Source organism: Protomyctophum parallelum, assembly GCF_964188405.1.
Source record: "Protomyctophum parallelum genome assembly, chromosome: 4".
Taxonomy (NCBI): domain Eukaryota; kingdom Metazoa; phylum Chordata; class Actinopteri; order Myctophiformes; family Myctophidae; genus Protomyctophum; species Protomyctophum parallelum.
In genome coordinates this window covers 30,761,494-30,775,655 of record NC_139700.1, presented here as the reverse complement: position 1 = coordinate 30,775,655, position 14,162 = coordinate 30,761,494, and the positions used below count along the sequence as shown (strand labels likewise).

At 46.6% G+C, this 14,162-nt stretch overlaps 1 protein-coding gene across 1 annotated transcript in view; it reads right to left on the bottom strand.

Annotated features, from left to right (window-relative positions):
* The window catches only part of LOC310857790 (A disintegrin and metalloproteinase with thrombospondin motifs 20), a 156,209-nt gene that overhangs the window by 15,296 nt on the left and 126,751 nt on the right, over positions 1-14,162 (bottom strand). Inside the window, 2 exon segments of the mRNA XM_083763675.1 lie at positions 5,127-5,300; positions 12,141-12,308. Of these exon segments, the coding sequence (XP_083619801.1) occupies positions 5,127-5,300; positions 12,141-12,308 (342 nt within the window).

The window sequence follows — 14,162 nt, the reverse complement described above, 5'->3', positions numbered from 1 at the left end:
AAGTCTGGTTTTCACAGTCAAGCTTGACTGATGAGCCTAGGCCAACTCTCCGTAGTCTCCCTGAGGAGCCAGGAGCACTAGGTGGTTCAGCCGGGCGAGAATCGCTGGAGCGAACCATCCAGGGGGGGAAGACCAGGCTGCAGCTTGCAGGCCTACGACACATCACGCCTCCCAAAGGGCCGAGCTCCAACATTGACTGCCCTCGGAGCTCGCGTATCACCGCCGGCCCACACTAGAGGCCAGCGTGTTCCCTGGCGTCCCACGCAGGGACCTGACTGTGACTTTCCGGGCTGTGCAGTGCCTTCTGGCATATCCGGCAGGTCAAAATGGCCATTATCAGCAACATGACGAGAGCCCTACTATCAGACCAGGAGTGATGTGTCCTCCTGCCCAAGGGCGCAACAGAGGCTGTATATCCTCAGTCACACTAAGGGAAGTCCGATCTACATACTTCCTCGTGACGCAAGACAGACGGGTGTCGACATGTCTTGAATCTGATGGGACCCAACAGGGTTACGAAGTTCATGCCAGTCTACTGGGCCGAACATGGCAATGTGCGAGAGCGGCAAGTGGTGCGCTCCGCTCTACAGCACTTCCTGCCGTACAGGAGAGGCGAGCACATTCTCATACGTTCGGGCAACACCTCGACTGTGTATCATGTAAGTCATCGGGCAGGGCCACGTTTGCTTGGCTGCTGTAGGTGTCTATGGACCCCCTGACTTGGGCAGCCCCCCGCCCGATCAGCCTATAGGCAAGTTGTCTGAGTGGAGAGCGGGACTACATGGTAGGCTCTCTCTCCCATCAAAGCTTCCATGAGGGGAGCGGTACCCCATCCATTGGTGGTGAACACTAATCAGAGGCTACTTCGGCAGAGCGGAGGTGGACCTCCTCACCCTGGACCTCACTAACCTCTCTGGTTCTCCCTAACGGAGACACCCAGCCCACCGGGTCAGGACGCAATGGTCCGATGGTTTCATAGAACCTGAACGCCACAAATGGCTGTCAGCCCGCAGGACTTCGTAGGCTTCCTGCCACATAGCCAGTATGAACGGAACGACCTGCATCGTTCCTGACACACATGGCCCTAAGTAGACCACCGCCCACAGGGCACTATCCTTTTAAATGCGCACTGCCAGAGGCACTGCATATGCCTTGTCACTGCCTCTCTGATACGACCAGCGCCTCCGAGTTATTTAGGAGGGTCACACCATACTGCTGGTTGCCCCCCTCCAGCCAAGAAGTACTTGGTCTCCTCTGCTGAACAGACCCAGTCGGAGGACGCCATGGCGCCTCCCCGACAGAGGTCTCCCCAACTGGGAGGCGGTCGGATATGGCATTCAAATGATCAACGCCCCCAACTGTGCGTTTGGCCACTGGCGGCCCTGAACCGCTGCCGAGCAGCTGTGTGGAACCAGCCAGGCATGCCACCCTGAATTCAAGGGTGACATCCATGACATCCATCAGGCTACTGTATGATAACCGATGGAACCTATTTCCAACTGAGGTCATAGCAAAGACCTAGTGCGCTGCTCTGCCTACCTTCCTGGAGTTCCACAGTCCCTCCTAGACAAGGGCCGATCTCCTACTCTAAAAGCATAAGTAGGGGCAATATCATGTCGATATGCTAGAATCAATATCGCTGTAACGAAGCGTGTCCGTGAGCGGCACGTCCTGTCTGTCAGTGACTTGCCTCTGAAGCAAAGCTCAGACGGCCTGAGTGTCTCTGTGGCCGAACAGTGTTCCTCCTGAGGGTGCCGTCACATACACACCTCAACCAGCCTATACGGCTAGCACAGTTTTACCCTCCACCAGGAGAGTGGATTGACGAGCGGGAACTATTGCGCCCAGTGTGGGCCCTGAGAGCTGCTCGTTAGACCTGCCAAATGCATCGGCGGTCAGAATGGCTCTTCCGTTGTGACGATGGCCCTTTCAAAGGTGGCGCTCTCTCCAGACAGCGCCCGCCCCACACTATTGTGGATGCCATCAACCACGTTTATGGGGCGAGTGATCGTACCTTACCATTTGGTGTGAGGTGCCACTCTTAACGGGAGCGTCCCCACATCATGGGCTGCCCCGAGGGAAGTACCCCTGGAATATATCTGTGCCGCTGCCTCATGGGCATCACAGCGAGTTGTCTGTTCCTCTGGGTGAGTGTTGCCATCCGCTGGACGTGGTCCTCTCACAAGAGTCCTCCGAGCCTACTCCTTATGGTTTGTGATCAGGATTCCTCGTGACCTGGCTGGTATAAGTCATTCAGTGCTTAAAGCACCGCCTCTGGCGGTCAGCAGGGACGAAATAGAACGATAGTTACGTATGTAACTACGGTTCTATGAGTCCCGAATGACCGCCAGAGGCACTCTTGTCACTCAGAATCCTCGTGTTCGCGCAAGAAAATTCTGTAGAGACTGATCCCCTGCAGACTACCGGAAGATATAGACTACTTCGGGTCATCACGGGGTCAAAGTTGACATTGTTTGTATACAATACTCGACGACGCATGCGCGAAGGATGTCTCTTTCAGTGCTTAAAGCACCGCCTCTGGCGGTCATTCGGGACTCATAGAGCCGTAGTTACATACGTAACTATCGTTTTTTTCCCCCAAGAGGCAGGGCTGCTGGGAGATCTGTTGCATTGTCAGTGTCTGGTTGTAACCAGAGGGGGCAGTGTTGAGCTTCCAGCAGCAAAGCATAAGGAGCTCTCACCATCTTTGCAGTGTCCAGATGGACAAAGACAGCAGTAAAGAGAAGCTGCTCTGTCTGAACGCATTATGAGATGTATTTCATAGACATGTAATAGCGCTCATTGTTAAAATAAGTATTGTATGACAGTGACTTGACTACACCAGTTCAAACCACATGGTTCAGTTAACATTGCTAACAAAACGCAGCAGCTGAGTGCAGGATACCTTAGTATGTCCAAAACAGATCCTACAATACAAAACAATACTTCTCAGGAAATGGGGAAAACAATTAACTGTCTTCCAATGGATCCAATGTAGTTATTATTTAGTCACAACAAGCTGTTTGTTAATACTTTTCTTAAAACCCACAGACACACTCAACTTTCAATGTCACTTTCAAATATTTTTTAAAAGTCGCTCAGAATGCAATCTTGTAAACCGGCTATTTGCTACTTTTGCGTGACACTCTTAAACAATGGACATTCATTATACGAAAATAAAAATAAACACAACTTGAAACATGCGTGGAGAATGGAGATACAAGGTGTTGTGCCCGCACAGCGTTATGTATTGTATGACAGTGTGACTACAACAGTCTCAACCATATGGCTCAGTTATCATCGCTACCATAAACAGAGAGACAAATCATGGATGGACAGTTAAAGCTGCTTTGACCCCAAGTCCACTGATGCTTTATGGGGCCGATCACGTGCGACGACAGAGACCGGGAAGTTGGAATACATCTTGCATGCGGTAACGTGGCGTATGTTTGAGTGTGCAGTGTATAACGATGATGATGATGATGAAAACATTGGTCCATTTTGAGGCCAAACAGTGATGATAGGAAGGAGGTTGTAATTAATGGAGGAAACACAAGTGGAGCTCTACCATAAGAGCACCCGCCTCTCCCCCTTTGCAGTACGAGGACCTTACTGACAGTGTGATGTGTAAGTCCTTAAATGGCATCACTACTGAGGGTCAAAGCAGGAGAGAGAGAGAGAGAGAGAGAGAGAGAGAGAGAGAGAGAGAGAGAGAGAGAGAGAGAGAGAGAGAGAGAGAGAGAGAGAGAGAGAGAGAGAGAGAGAATTGTGCTAGCATCACACAACATGTGCTACTCAGTGCTACCACATGCATTGGGCCTCATGTTTTAATGCATTCGTTCTCAACCTTTCCAATGTCAAGGACTCCCAGTGAGGCCATACATAAACCCACACATGATAAAGGTATAGGCCTATTGTATTTTTGGGACCCGTTCTACACTGTAAAATATAAACGGAAACGGATCCATTTGGTTCCATTTGTACACTGTACATTTGTACGCTGTTTGTAGCTAAATAAAATCATACTACTAAAAATGTTTGTATGTATGACCGGGAACTAATGTGTGGTTTGTGAAACAGTGTGAAAGGACACATTAGTGCCATTTTCTAAACAATTAACATTGAGACAATATGTAAAATTATGATGTTTTAGTCAAATTGTTCCTGCTGTCTATACTACCAACCAGGTGAAGAAATCACAGATTGCTTTTATATGAAATATCTGAGACTATTGAGATGTTATGGAAGATGCTTAATTCTGAACAAATTGATAGTTTGACCACTTCAAATGCTCTAATCTTAAAATAATAACGGAGTGACGCATTGTGAGAGCTAATAATAATATAGATAGGCTGATTTTGATGGAATCCAAATGACTGAAATCAGTTGTGGCAACTGAGAACTTTAATCCATGGATTCAAGTGGCTTAACGTGTGTTGAGTGCCAGCACACACAGCTGGTGCTCTGACGATCTACAGAGCTCTGTGAGTGTTTTCCCTTGCCAAAAAAAGAAAAGAAAAACCTTGCGAGATGATTTAACATCTGTCTCCCACACTAACATCATCTTCATTGAAAACACAGACTTTAAAGGTGCCTGGTCCGTCAACGGATATATGGAGATTAATTAAGAAGAGAAGGCAACTCTGTTATGACGTCTCTCACGTCCGTTGCCGCTAGGGCCGTCGCTTTGTCATCATGATAGCATGTTTCCAAAACAGCTGTACCAAGAGAGGAGTTGATAAAAGACACAGAGAGAGAGAGAGAGAGAGAGAGAGAGAGAGAGAGAGAGAGAGAGAGAGAGAGAGAGCAAAGAGAGATCAAAGAGAGACAGAAGAGAGATAGATAGTGAGAGACAAAAGAGTGATAGGGGAGAGACAGAGAGAGAGAGAGAGAGAGAGAGAGAGAGAGAGAGAGAGAGTGTGAGAGACAAAAGAGTGATAGGGGAGAGAGAGAAAGAGACCAAGGACTATTTACGTGAGAAAGCATCTGAAATGGAAACGGCTCTCCGGTTGTGAAAATTCTCCAGACAATGTCTCCTCCTGATTCCCTCGACATTTTACAGAGTACACCTCTTGAGGCACCCCAGAAGAAAAGATTGAAGACAGAGACAGAGAGAGGCTGCTTACATCTTGCCATTCTCCAACCACCCAGGTGTAATGGGTGCATTCGCTGGCTTGACAGGGCTGGACGATGGCGGGGCGAGCGAGCATGCCGCAAAGCTCCTCTCTCACCTTCCCGGTGCCCTTCAGCCTGCAGTAGATGTCTCGCTTCCGGACCCCGACTCCACAGGTGACAGAACACTGGTAGAGAGTAGAGACACAAGCGAGCATGACACAAACACCACAGAAACAACAAGAAACCTACGAGGCTACTGTGTGAACAGAACACTGGCAGAGACACAGAGAGAATTACACAAACGCAGGCACAATGACAAGAAGCCCAAGACAAACAATAGAAAATCAAGAGTCACTTTACTCACTTAAAAACTCACTTTACTTCCTGTATCTGTGTGATGTGAGTGGCTGCCCATTTATGGTTCCATCTCATAACCACAGCTTTAAAACTACGTGGGTCATTATGAAGAGGACTCTGGACACTTGTTAGCTGTAAAAATCCATAGATTAGCCGCACCGTTGTATAAGCCGCAGGGTTCAAATCATGGGTAAAAAGCCGCGGCTTATAGTCCGGAAATTACGGTACTGTATGGATACTGTGAGCTTGTACTGTAGATTGCTATTCGTCGTACAACAAATATTATAGTGCTTAATGGAGCACCTTACCCAAGTCAATTAATTTGGTTCCCTTTGAAACGGCTTCTAAATACACTGCTCTAAATGCACTGCTCCGTCTCTCCGCCATCTTGGCCTAAATGGTACAGTACCTTCTTTCATGTTTGTTTGCCCGTGGGACCAACCTCTCAATGTGCCATTAATACTTCAGAAACATGTTTAGTTTGGTCCGCTATGAATCACCTTTAACGATGTGGTCCAACCTTACAAAGCAGCACGCTAGCTTTGTTGAGCCATGTTTCTGGGTTCACAGTCACACGTGGACCAGGGTCTTATCTATCACAGCATCTTTGATGTCCTTTGGGACAGAATACCTGCATAGCGAGGGAGCCCTCTTGTTTTGTGTGCTCTATGTGTGCCTATGGCTTCACCCTAGCCCTTTTTCGGATATTGGACAGGACATAAGCTACAGACACTCAAAATAAATAAAAAATAAAAATGGAAATTATGTGTTTTATGTATGTTTTCTTCTTACTAATTATTTGATCGGCCCAAAACATTGTGTTTATTGTCATGATTTGTCACGAGCTAAGTTGGCTTTGTCTGCGGCGTAAAGGTCTTTAAATAAATACTCATAGTACTTTTTGAAAAGTCTATGAGGAAAATGAACGGGGAATTCTCTTCCGGGGTTCTCCTCGCCATGAAAGGGGGCGGGACTACGACGCTATTTGAAAATAGCTCTACAAAGCGTCACACCGCAATGCCTTGTGAGCTTGTAGATCAGCTATTTTGGAACGGTTTTAACAGAATGAGGGAAATAAAACGTTAAATGTACAAAATAATTCAATACAATTAACAAAAAACTTGTGAAATCAGACATTCTTCTGCGTGCATGAGTTATTTTTGTTTATATGGACACAGGATGTTTTTGTACATTACATTTTGAATAGAAGACATTGACATTCACTTGCAACAGTGTGAGATGGAGCATGGCTTTAGTGTTACACTGATAAGGCTGATTTCCGTGCAGACATTCCCGTGGACCTTTCTGCCTTTCGGATCACGACGAGGCCCTCCGTGATTGTGCACAGCCGGACCAGTGTGTGCATTACACAGTGTAGGGTATCGCGTTTCCAGAAGTTTCCAGATGTATTTGCGTTGCTCGTTTCTCATTAGGATCGCATGTTATCATTGCAGGGTGTGTGGCTGAACAAACGTGGATGTTGGGGGGGATTTTTGTGTGCGTGTGTGTTTTCTTAAGACTTTCAATTTCTGGACCGAGAACAAAAGTAAATCTGACCCCCGGACAAAGATGTACAAACAGGAGGGGAGGCCTTATTCCTTTATATTCTAGGCAGAAAGAAACCTTGTATCTCCATATTTCAACCTCCCCCCACATCCGTAACCTTGGTGTCACATTTGACTCCACCCTCTCCTCCCCCACATAAACCAGATCACCAAAACCGCCTTCTTCCACCTCAGGAATATCACCCGCCTCCGGCCCTTTCCGTCTTTCCCTACTGCCGAAACCCTCATCCACGTATTCATCACATCCCGGATTGACTACTGCAACAGTATACTCAATGGCACCACCTCCAAAGTCCTCAACAAACTACAACACGTGCAAAACTCCGCTGCCCGCCTACTCACCAGTACACACTCCAGAGACCACATTAAACCCGTCCTCCACGACCTACACTGGCTTCCCGTCAAACAAATAATAAATACATTTGAGCTATTATTATTATATTTCAACTTTTTATGTTTTCTCCGTAAATGAATGCATACAAGAGTGTTGCCCTAAAGTAGTGAAAATAGCCGATCTACAAGCTCACAATGCGTCCTGATGTGACACGTTGTGAGCTTGTAGATCAGCTATTTTCACTACTTTAAAATGTTTATTAAGATATATTTAAAAATAATAATAACAGTTTTGGACATACAAGGTTTTCGGCCCGACACCATTCTAAATGTGAAAGCGAGAGCTCTATTGCAGCACTATTGGAGCTGTTGTTGCGACCGGTTGATAACTGTTACGGATTTAGGAAACTTGATTCTAATCTGGCTGCAGGAGATGTATGGCTTTCCTTGTTAGAGATGACACACAGGCGGAGCTGAAAAATGAGGAGACTATTTGATGTCGGTGCGTTGAGTAGCTCCAGACCTTAGCTAGCAATCTGCTGGCTATCTGCAATGTGTGTGTGTGTGTGTGTGGGGGGGGGGGGGCAAACGGTGTTAAGGGCACACACTGAAAATAGCCGATCTACACGCTCACAGCGTGTCACCCTGCGATACATGGTGAGCTTGTGGATCGGCTATTTTTTCAGACGCACGACTCGGTGCACGACTACATAATAAATCAGGTGTTACCAATGGGAACTGACGACAATTCATGACAGACAGTTATGCTCCGTTTTATACTTCGCTGTACGGCTCTTATACGTGGAGAAAATAGCCAATCTAAAAGCCCACTGCCCATATTGTTTTACCTATTTAAATGGGTTCCAGAGTCATTTAAACAAAAAAGAGACACTTAGAGACTGTAAAAGCTTACAGCGCTGTGAGCTTTTACTGTAGATCGTCTACAGTATTTGAGAATGTTGAACACTTTTGAAACAACTAGCAAAATGGGACATGAGAGCACTTTGACTTTTGGGACTTCAAGCATATCTTGATGCCAATACTTTTCTACTTTTACACAAGTCAAATTTCGAATACAGGACTTGTACGTATTTCTACACTGTGTGGTATTGATACGTTGTACTCCTTAAAATGAGGTATGGACGGAGCACGTTCTTACACCACTGGCGTACATGCCAAGGTGAGTGTGTGTGTGTGTGTGTGTGCTGTGTGTGTGTGTGTGTGTGTGTGTGTGTATGTGTGTGTGTGTGTGTGTGTGTGTGCCAGCGTCTTAAGGATGCTATTATACAGCTTGGCTACAGATGTAAACTACTTGTGTTCATATTTGGAAGCCTCGGTAATGTCCACAAATCAGTCGTGAGGGGCCTGCAGATTGCAGGCATGCCCAAGCCGAGAGCTAAGGCATCGGCAAAATTCTGTTCAGTGTCTGCAATAATTGGCAGTCGCCATATATGGAGAAGGCGATGCTTTCTGTACCCATGATCTGTATCTGAAGCACTTGTTGTAGAGTTTTCTCAAGTTTGCGCATCCACTATTGTTTGTGTTCAAGAAATTAATACAAATAAAGATGTTAAATGTGTGTGTGTGTGTGTGTGTGTGTGTGTGTGTGTGTGTGTGTCTCACGGGGGTCTGCCTTCGTGCTGCTGCTGCTGAGGTTTTCATAGTTGTCTAAGGTATGGATGTTAAGATATAAAACATGTCTTTATGCTCTGGCTGAGGATTTCATGCTTACTGGTGGTATGTGTGGAGGCACACATGATTACTTCCAGACACCAGGGAGGGAGGGAGGGGGGGAGGGGGGGGTGGGGGGGAAGAGAGAGAGGAGTGGGAGCGTCAGGAAGCTCAGGGTTTTCTCACAAGGAGGTGATAAGGAGGATTGTCAGAGAAATTGATTGAAACATGTCCTACCACGCAAAAAGCAACATTGTCCATGTAAAAATGGTTGTGTAAGTTAAACTTTAACATTAACAAAGAAAACTCTTATTTTTGGACGTAAGAGGTTTCCACCCGACAGCGACGATTGCATCCACGAGAATGAGAGTTGTTCTCACTGTGAGAATGCTGCACTGCTCTATGTCTAGTTTGCTTCTGGACAGACCAACCCCCTCTCCTCTCCTTTCCCCTCCCGGTGACCTTGTCAGACCGTGACAAAGCATCCTCCCACTGTCTACTGCTCAACGTCTGCGTGATAAATTTGAGTCTTTCACGTCGTCTCTCTGTCGGCTCCCCGCAGCTGACTGCTGCGCCCCCTTCCCAGCGGGAGTCTATCTGAGACAGACGTGTGTCAAGGCTCCACCAGCCTGGCTGGAGGAGTGGCCACTCCGCTAGCAGATGCCATGCAAGGCAAGCTCTGTGTGGTTGGTCCACCTCCACCACCACTCCCCCCATCATGCCTGGCCTCTTCTTGCTCTGCCCATGCAGTGTCTGTTTGTGCTGCAGAACCCTGGAGCCTATGTCATTCTACTGTGCCTGGGGACTCTATGTCACTTTGAATGCCCACTCTGCTGAGCCTGGGACTCTATGTCACTATGAATGCCCACTCTGCTGAGCCTGGGGACTCTATGTCACTCTGAATGCCCACTCTGCTGAGCCTGGGGACTCTATGTCACTATGAATGCCCACTCTGCTGAGCCTGGGACTCTATGTCACTCTGAATGCCCACTCTGCTGAGCCTGGGGACTCTATGTCACTCTGAATGCCCACTCTGCTGAGCCTGGGACTCTATGTCACTCTGAATGCCCACTCTGCTGAGCCTGGGGACTCTATGTCACTATGAATGCCCACTCTGCTGAGCCTGGGACTCTATGTCACTCTGAATGCCCACTCTGCTGAGCCTGGGGACTCTATGTCACTATGAATGCCCACTCTGCTGAGCCTGGGACTCTATGTCACTCTGAATGCCCACTCTGCTGAGCCTGGGACTCTATGTCACTCTGAATGCCCACTCTGCTGAGCCTGGGGACTCTATGTCACTCTGAATGCCCACTCTGCTGAGCCTGGGGACTCTATGTCACTCTGAATGCCCACTCTGCTGAGCCTGGGACTCTATGTCACTATGAATGCCCACTCTGCTGAGCCTGGGACTCTATGTCACTATGAATGCCCACTCTGCTGAGCCTGGGACTCTATGTCACTCTGAATGCCCACTCTGCTGAGCCTGGGACTCTATGTCACTCTGAATGCCCACTCTGCTGAGCCTGGGACTCTATGTCACTCTGAATGCCCACTCTGCTGAGCCTGGGGACTCTATTCAAGGTTCTTTATTATTTGTCTCCCGAGGAAGAAATTTGTCTTAGACAAAGGGCCCGCATACAAGCGTTGCCCTTATGTCCATGTCGCCGCAGTGCAGCGCTGAATGCCCACTCTGAATGCCCACTCTGCTGAGCCTGGGGACTCTATGTCACTATGAATGCCCACTCTGCTGAGCCTGGGACTCTATGTCACTATGAATGCCCACTCTGCTGAGCCTGGGGACTCTATGTCACTATGAATGCCCACTCTGCTGAGCCTGGGGACTCTATGTCACTATGAATGCCCACTCTGCTGAGCCTGGGGACTCTATGTCACTATGAATGCCCACTCTGCTGAGCCTGGGGACTCTATGTCACTATGAATGCCCACTCTGCTGAGCCTGGGGACCCTACAGCACAGTATGTCACTCTGAATGCCCACTCTTCTTCTGGTCCTGGTTCTGGTCTGCTTCAGTCATTTAACAACGTTCAACATGTCATTGTCATTATATTATATGCACACACAAAATGTGCAGTCTATTAGATGCACAGGAAAAAAACATGAGATGACAACAGGCGATCACAACAGTAAACATGTCTTCGCTCACGTGGAAGACCCTGGTTCTAATCCAGGGTAGGGCAGGAAAGTTTCGGATTGCCGCTTAAATTTTTGATGTGAAAAGTGTGAAGACTTTACATTTTGACACTTCAGAAGAAGTAGGATATCTCACGCAGCAAAATAAATCCTGGCGCAACACCTCTGCAACACCCAGTATTGTACCGTACAGCTGAGAATCGTCTCACTACTAAAAGCATAGAATTTCCCTCCCCAACAATCTCAGTGTTGGGTCTACAAGTGGGAATATATTGCATATAAACAGTTATGCAAAGCCTGCCTGCGGTGTTTAGCTGGCGCTGAGAAGAAACGGCACATTGCTCTTGAACGTGTGTAAACTGACGGTTGATTGAACAGGTGTGTGCTCTGTGTGTGCTGGGAACCCTGGGAAACGCCTGGACAGTAACTACAGCACATTTACTCCAGTACTGTACTTAAAGACAGAGTGTCGTGAACCCAGGAAAGCATCTGTGTCGTTTTAGATACAGATACAAGCTCATAGTGTGGCACAAAGTGACGCAAGTGAATTCAGTTATAAGCCCTATTTCAGATATAGTAAAAACAGCCAATGTATATAAGCTCATAACGGGCTGCTAGCTTGGGCTTGGCGAACTGCAATTACTATTCATTTGGAAATGATCAGTCATTTTAGATTTTTGCGTTGGCTATAAAAAAATTGCAGATATACAAGCTCACAGCGCATAACTTTGTGTCATGCTGCGAGCTTGTTCATCTGATATTTTTGTTTTTGAAAAAAAAAAAAAAAGAATCGGCCCTCAGGTCCTAATGGGATAAGTTATTTTCTCAGCACTGGGGTTCAACAGTTACTGTTAACACCCTCCCCGTGGGGGAGCTGTGTAGACTTTAGGGGTGTATATTTTGGGAGTCAGCGGGGGACAGTGTTAGAGTAGACAGCATACATACCTCCTGCCACCTGTTGGCCTTCCAGTCGGGACAGCCTCTGGCCCGACAGGCCTTCTGCGTCCGCGGCCGCGCCACATGGCTGCAGTGCTCCTCCTCTATCTGGGTCTGGTTCTGGTAAACACACGCTATCCCCCGCTGCTTAGTGCCTCGGCCACAGCTAACAGAGCACTGCAGGGACAGAGAGAGAGAGGTAGGAAGGGAGGTAAAAGGGAGGTGATGTTAGCACAATCCTGTTCAGAATGTATACTAGAGTCAGACCGATATATGGGTTTGGCAGGAACACAAGAGGGGGCTCGCAACTCACTTTTAAATGCTAACATTTCGACCTTGCAGTCTTTTTCAAGTAACATACTGTATATCGGACATTATTTTACTTTTTTCTTTTATGAAATCGGTACCGGCAATATTATGTGTACCGATGTTTCAACCCTTTCAATCTATACAGCGTTCTTATTTTCGTAATTGTTTCCATCGTAGGCGAAAAGTGTTCAAATATAGCAGATCTACAAGCTCACAACTCGCCGCAACTCACTGTGAGCTTATATGTTCCTCAAATATGATGTAAATTTGTGGCAACACAAATATTAGATGCCATTGACAATGAAGGGAAAATTTACGTCATATGTAGACGAGCAAATCGGCTAACCAATCACATAAATTAAGTTCATGAGATGATGTATGATGATGTATAATGATAAGAGCGCCCCTCACTTCACACAGGTGTGATTTATTTCCCTCTGTCCAGCTTTTGGTGTGTGTACAGTGTAACCCAAATGATGTACAAACTCAAACATTAAATGCCATTGACAATTTTGAGTGTTTGTGTAAACACAAACATTGCATAACACAAATTGATGACGAAGGTGAGGACGCAAATTGTGTTTGTGATCGGACCTAAAAATGTGTCGTCAGGTGGTTTCTAATGCAGCGATTGGAGGACACCCAAAATGACACATATTAGCCTGTGGACCCCATTTGAAAAGACTAGACCGGTGCCAGTTGGGCACTGGCCTACTTGGAACGATGCAAGTTGGAAATGGATGCCCCACCCAAATATTATGTCTGTGTCCCCTTTGTGCCCATATATGGAGTTCTTTGTCAGGCATGCCCAAATATGGAGTCTATGCAGTTGTCAGAATGATGTCAGAACAGGACAGCTCCATTATGGAGATCCGGTCCAGAGCCCTTTTTGGGGCGGTTCTGGACAACCGTGGGTCCAACCAACTCGACACTAGGCACTGCACCCCATGTGGTGGGGTGGAAGTGGAACGTGTGTCGGAGGGGCGAACGGTTCTCCATCGAGTTACGTGGGTTACAGATGTACAGAGACAATGCACAATATAATCGCTATTATAATCATCGTCCATATTGGTCATAAAAATGCCATATCGGTATCAGATCGGTCTCAAAATAATCCAGTTTATTTAATCGGCTTTCCACAACAGCAAAAAATAAAAATGTAAAAATTCATCAATGAGTTCAATATAAATCAAAAGTGTCTAGTACCTCTAGTCTAGAACAAAAGCCAAATCAAATGTAAAATCACAAGTAAAACTAAACTTTACATTTTTCTACATTTAATGTGTGTACTCATCTCATTCATAGATAGATAGATAGATAGATAGATAGATAGATAGATAGATAGATAGATAGATAGATAGATAGATATTCCCTTTCATCCGTATAGTTATACGGCACAGTGATTCCAAAACATTTTAATGTCAAGGACCACCCAGTTTAATATGCATTGGGCCCGTATGCCCCTTTCATGCCATTTTGATCTTCGATCACTACACTACAATACTTGTAGTGGAGTAAAAAGTTCAATACCGGTATCTGCCTCTGAGATGTAGTGGAGTAGAAGTAAAAGTATTGAAATTTGTACAGGTAGCATGGCTGAATCAACCACAGTCACATTAAACCCCCCCCCCCCCCCCCCCCCCAAGAAGGGTTGTTGTTTTGTTGTCGTCAGAAAATTCTTCTCCACTAAATAGATGAAAACGGAACAGGAAAGCGCTGGGT